Source organism: Amblyomma americanum, chromosome 3 (assembly GCF_052857255.1).
Source record: "Amblyomma americanum isolate KBUSLIRL-KWMA chromosome 3, ASM5285725v1, whole genome shotgun sequence".
Classification (NCBI taxonomy): Eukaryota; Metazoa; Arthropoda; class Arachnida; order Ixodida; family Ixodidae; genus Amblyomma; species Amblyomma americanum.
Genome location: NC_135499.1, coordinates 80752462 through 80758461, shown reverse-complemented (window position 1 = coordinate 80758461; position 6000 = coordinate 80752462). Strand labels below are relative to the sequence as shown.

General features: G+C 47.4%; 1 protein-coding gene across 3 annotated transcripts in view; it reads right to left on the bottom strand.

Annotated features, from left to right (window-relative positions):
• Positions 1-1643: 1643 nt before the first annotated feature.
• Positions 1644-6000, bottom strand: part of LOC144123106 (uncharacterized) — a 47111-nt gene continuing 42754 nt past the window's right edge. For all 3 annotated transcript variants that reach the window (XR_013313005.1, XM_077656012.1, XM_077656013.1), the window contains one exon: positions 1644-2371. Coding sequence is in view for 2 of the 3 variants with exons in the window: in XM_077656012.1 (XP_077512138.1) it covers positions 2166-2371 (206 nt within the window). In the remaining variant the exon portion in view is untranslated. The remainder of the gene's footprint in view (positions 2372-6000) is intronic.

The following is a 6000-nucleotide window of genomic DNA, read 5'->3' as shown; positions in this document are numbered from 1 at the left end:
AGTGGTTAGGGCGCTCGACTACTGATCCGGAGTTCCCGGGTTCGAACCCGACCGCGGCGGCTGCGTTTTTATGGAGGCAGAACGCTAAGGCACCCGTGCGCTGTGCGATGTCAGTGCACGTTAAAGATCCCCAGGTGGTCGAAATTATGCCGGAGCCCTCCACTACGGCACCTATTTCTCTTTCTTCTTTCACTCCCTCCTCATCCCTTCCCTTACGGCGCGGTTCAGGTGTCCAACGATATATGAGACAGATACTGCGCCATTTCCTTTCCCCCCCCCCCCCCAAAAAAAAACTATTATATAATTCGGCGTAAATGATGGCCTCCCTCTTCAACGCTGTAGTGAACGAGCGCCGAACGCTTTTCGAACCTGGAGAGCTCATGGCGAAGCACGCGGCCGGCAGTCGAGTCAAAAGCACATCCTCCAAGCACCACCAAACAAAGAGTGATCGGTGTCGGGGCGTTGGTTCTTCCAGCAAACATCGGCATTCCCCAGAAGCGCCGCTGTTACGTATTGCGCAACCAACTGAAATAGCGGCTCTTCCATCAGCTAGCGACACTCCCGGGCGCTGGCCCAGACTCCACGATTGGAACAGCGGGACAGCGGCCCTTCCCGCGAGTGAAATGAAATGAAATTGGTCTTGGGGGAAAGGAAGTGGCGCAGTATTTGTCTCAAATATCGGCGGAAACTCAGTTGTAAGGGAAGAGATAAAGGAGGAAGTGAAAGAAGAAAGGAAGAACGAGGTGACATAGTGAAGGGCTCCCAAATAATTTCGACCACCTGGGGATCTTTAACCTGCTGTACTGACATCGCACAGCACACGGGTGCCTTTGCGTTTCGCTTCCATCGAAACGCTGCCGCCGCGGTCGGGTATCCTGTTCAGTAGCACTGAACCATCGCGGTGGGTAACAGTGTGCGCAGTAAAAATAAAGGAAAACTCCTGGCCAATAAGCACGCGAAATACCTGAATGCTTCGCTTGGAGCCGTAGAGCAAACAAAAACTTCTAACATCGCAGCAGCGTCCCTGATAGATTGTTTTTCTTGCTTTTATTGGCAGTTCAAGGTTTCGTTTCGATTGTAAGTCGACCCCCCCCCCCCCACTTCGGAATTTTAAATTTCAAAAAAGGGTCGACTTACAATCGTGTAAATACGATATATATATATATATATATATATATATATATATATATATATATATAACAAAAAGCTGGCGTTGTGTTCCGTTGGTTGACCATTACTTGTTTTTTTTATGCTACGAAATGGTTAGTATAACGTCAGGAAGTAACTCCTGTGTAGGAGGAAGATTTTGGTATCAGGAGCGTAAAGGCGCAGCAATTAACTCAGTGAGCATCTGGTTTCACAAGTCAAACATGGGTTAAATCTTGAGAGTCAAGAGTGAGCTGTGGTTAAAGCCAAGCGCGGTCTGGGGCGAACATGATACTCCCTACGTCGTGTTTTCTGAAAGTCGTGGTGCACCTGAGTGCGTGTGCACATGTGCACTGCAGAATGGCCTGCAGGCACATCTCAGCCTGAAAAAGAGGTAGACTATCAAACTTTTTTATTTTCACGTTCGTGGCAGTCTTAGTCACGTCCGAATTTCTAGACATGAAGATATCAGTTTCATTGTCGCTTTTCGTGATTCACTATGACCAGAAGCGTGTGACAATTTTTTTCTGTGCGACGAACAACGTTCGACTTTGATCATATTTCAGCTGCTGGCGCCTGTGCTGATTGTTTTAAAGATATCTCATTCCTACATTCTTTAGATGCTGGGCAGCCCACGGAAAACTAAACATAAAAATCGCCCTGCCCGTATCACACATGGCGCAACGAGGTAAAACGAAATTCAAAAAAATAAAGAGCTAAGAAGGAATAAAGAATTCTGCATTGTAGAAAACAATAAAAATTTTGAGAAGGTTAAGTTCCTGGGCTGGCTGAATTTCAGCGATAATGGAACACGCAGCGCTTCCAATCGAGGACAGTGAAGAAAAAAGTGCGCTGAACCTAAAACGTCAGAAGTAAAGTTTCGGCACTGTTGTTTGTGTTTTTTTAAACTCTCCTCATCTGCATGTGCTGCTAATCCCATCACGAAAATCTAAAACGTGGCCTGCTGCACCACAGTAAAGAAAATTGTGGACTTCAAGTACGAAGCAGTCGTCGATTTTTCAGGGCGTCGGAGTGAAGCTATCCTGACTGCCTGCGGCCTTGCTTAGGTCCTTTTTGTATTTCCCGTGCAGCACCTCCCATATCCTGTCGTATGCGCAGTTGTAAATGGAGTTTAGTTCTCGGTCTGAGAATTCTAGTATGCGATTGCTGTATGTGGTCAGGTGAAACGGGCGCACCAGCCACGTGCGCAACCTCGGCGGACCACCTGCGAAAGAGAGCATCGTGTAAGCGCAGCTTCTGTACGTAGCGTATTTACTAGTCATATCAATCAAAAACCACGATATAAATTCAAATTGGGTCTGAACAACGCAAGAACCGATGAAAGAGGGGATCATACACACTAAGAGCTGTGAATATTCTTGTGCTCACTAAACTTCTACGATCTACCACGGGGCGCATGAAATAATTGGGCGCTATTGTCATGTAAGAGGGGATTGATTACTCAGTGGCAACCATGTGGCTATAAGAAAAAGCTATACAGTCTCCGCATAGAAGCTTCGTAGTTAATGAAAAGTTTATCCTGGTTCGGGGTTCTAACCCGGGACCACCGTATCACTGGAGCATTCTCTTTACCAACGGAGCTAACCGGGATGGCTAGACGATGGTAGGGCCAGAGCGAATTTATCAATAACTCAAAATAGGAACAGTGTTAGAGAAATGTTTTGGGGAATCCCCCAAGGTGGAGTAGATTTGCAATAACGGTGCGATCACCGATTGGCATCCATCCAGGCTCAACCATACCGCTACAAAGGAAAGCTGTAAAGCTTGTGTAGAAACTCAGTAATTAAACAAAAGCCAGAGAGGTGGAGCAGGAGCTGGCTGGTGCTTCTGGAGGAGAGTTGGCTTTCCCACTGAGCATTTGAATGCCATGTCGCCGTCAAACTTTCCTGATTCTGCTTCGTGGGCTTCTATTGGGCAGAGGTTTTATGAAGGGTTGATGTAGGCATGTTGGAGACTGGCGGTGGTTTCTAGAGGGTAAGGCTTCTCTCGTCGAAGCTTTACACACACAAAAAAAATCGCTCCTTGAAACAGATGCATACCAAATGCCACTTTTACCGTTGTCGCGGTGATAATAAAGACAGACTTCGAAAGTTCCTAGACATCCAACTAGTACGGAAAACGATACAGCCTCACTGCCACTGGTGTGCCTGGGATGCATGGGCCCCAACTATGCACCAAAAACTTGTGTCTCTAAATGCCAGTATATGACGGTCTCCAGTTTGTCCACCGGAGCAGCAGTCAGTCTTGCTCTATAGCAACCGAGGCGTCCATAACCGGCCGGAGCTTCCAATTCTCTGCGAATTTTCCCTAATCTCTCGAAGCAGGCTTGTGAGCTTGGATCTTCTTGCGTAGATGCAGCTTTGCGCGAAGCTGTTTTTTATGACTAGAATCCTGGCCTCAGAAAGTATCTGACCGTGTTGTCGACAAGAATGACAGCCCAGAGGGATCACCCTTCAGGTCCTCATCCCTCACCAAGCTTCTCCGAACCAAAACTGTATTGGCTCCACTGTCTCTAAGTGCCAATATATAATGGTTCCCAGTTTGTCCAACCACCACTGGAATGGCTGCTTTCGACTTGGTTGTTCCGCCCACCACCTCGTTTTCCAGCGGCGTTTGCTTCCCCTTGAGCTGTGGAACTTCAGATGGCGTGACCAGTTCTTCCCGTTCGTCAACCACACATGCAGCTTGGTTTTGCGTTATATATCGGCACACTTCCAGAGTATGCCCTCTCCTCGACATACGACCTGCCACTTTCGGGCCGCACTATTAGATCGACAGTAATCGGCACATTGTCCCACCCGGTAACATAGGAAAAACACCTTAATGGCGCCCTACCGCCAGAGGCTCTTGGTGTTGTTGAATTAACTTCAGGGACCTTTCGAGTTTCCTCTGTAGCATTACTCATATTTCTGAGTCCCTAAGCTTCGACGAATTGGTCTGCATTGTTAGAAAACTCTTCTAATAAAAAACTTTTCTGTGACCAACTTGTCACGCACGCCTTGAAAACGTTTTTCTGTGTTCGGCACATGAAGTCACCTGTCGAAATATTTGGCCAGCCGATATGAAAACTGCTTAGCGGTTTCAGAATCCTCAGAACCCTGCGCTGTTTGCCTGAATCTTTGGAGGAGTGCGTTCTTGACTTTGTCGTATTCCATGGAATCAGTAGCAGGCATCCTGTCCAACATATTCAGTGCTTCCCCAACTAAAAACATGCTCCGCTCCGTTGGCCGCTCACAGCGCTGTTAACCTTGCTCTAAAGGTACCCGCTCATATAGTTGCAGATATTCGTCCAGATAATCTCTATTTTTTTGTCATCAAAAGGAGCCATTAGCTTTCTCGGACAAACACTGGCCGGTGTAGGAGATTTTTCACTCGCCAGGGGGCACCGATCATGGCCTGTGTTCATATTTCCTCCCGCGATGCTGATGTTTCCCGAAAATAAACTACTCAGCTCGTGGCATTCTTTTTATCTTGAATCTCCTAGCCTCAGCTTCGCGAGCATCTTCACGTACCTGTGGCTTTTCGTATCTTTGCCTCTTGGCCACAGAGACCCATCGCCTCTTCCTTGCTTACACATAGCTTTAAAGCCCCTCTAGTGCTTTTGTGAAGTCTATACTCTGTACCGACCAGAAATCTGAAAGAACCGAGACAAAATAAAAAAGGAGAATCCTGACAGGCTCGCCACTTATTTCTGTCACGCATCTCGGGGTCACGCATCTTAGGAGAAAGCTCGGCTAGAAAGAATGGACCAGGCGACAGCACATTTAATGATCCCTACATCATAATGGCGCTTGCACAAATACCAATAAAAGAAGACTGACACAAACCACAAAGTGTAACGGTACACGCGATAGTGGAGCAGAAAGAGACTACTATCGTTCGGTGTTCAAACTGACCGATGTCATATGCTGACTGAAGACTGATGTCATATGCTGCAAATTAGACCTCTCTAGAAACAGCCCAATCAGTATGAAGCAACACCCACTACCGTTAATGGTACAGGAACGAATTGAAAGGGACGTGCGGAAGATGTTGGAGCTTGGTATAATTGAGAGGTCTTGGTCAGCATAAAATACCCTCTCATGGTCATTAAAAAAACGTGATGGCACCAACAGACTGTGTGTAGATTTCCGACGGCCTAATAACATCTTTGTAACCAATGCTTAACCTATTCCGAGAGCGGACGCTGTGTTCAAGAAGATAGCCCACAAAAAGTTTTTTTTTTATACACTTGAGCCCCGCCGCGGTGGCTCAGTGGTTAGGGCGCTCGGCTACTGATCCGGAGTTCCCGGGTTCGAACCCGACCGCGGCGGCTGCGTCTTTATGGAGGCAAAACGCTAAGGCGCGCGTGTGCTGTGCGATGTCAGTGCACGTTAAAGATCCCCAGGTGGTCGAAATTATTCCGGAGCCCTCCACTACGGCACCTCTCTCCCTTTCTTCTTTCACTCCCTTCTTTACCCTTCCCTTACGGCGCGGTTCAGGTGTCCAACGATATATGAGACAGATACTGCGCCATTTCCTTTCCTCCCAAAAAACCAATTATTATTAATTATACACTTGATTTAGCTAAATGGTAATAGAAAATACCGATGCCTCTTGAACAGGTTTTTTTCCGCGGCCAAGATGCTCACCTCCTCGAAGGCTTTCCAGTGGTCGGTGCGCTCGCAGTGTTCGGCGAGGGGGTTGGATTCTGCATTCATTACCCGGATGTCATATTCGTGTTGCCTCATTCTTTGGTGGAGGTTTTTTGTTTCGCCGATGTATGAAGCCGGGCACTTTGAGCACAGGATTTTTGTAGACGACACCTGGTTGTTTTTCTCTGGGGACGCGGTC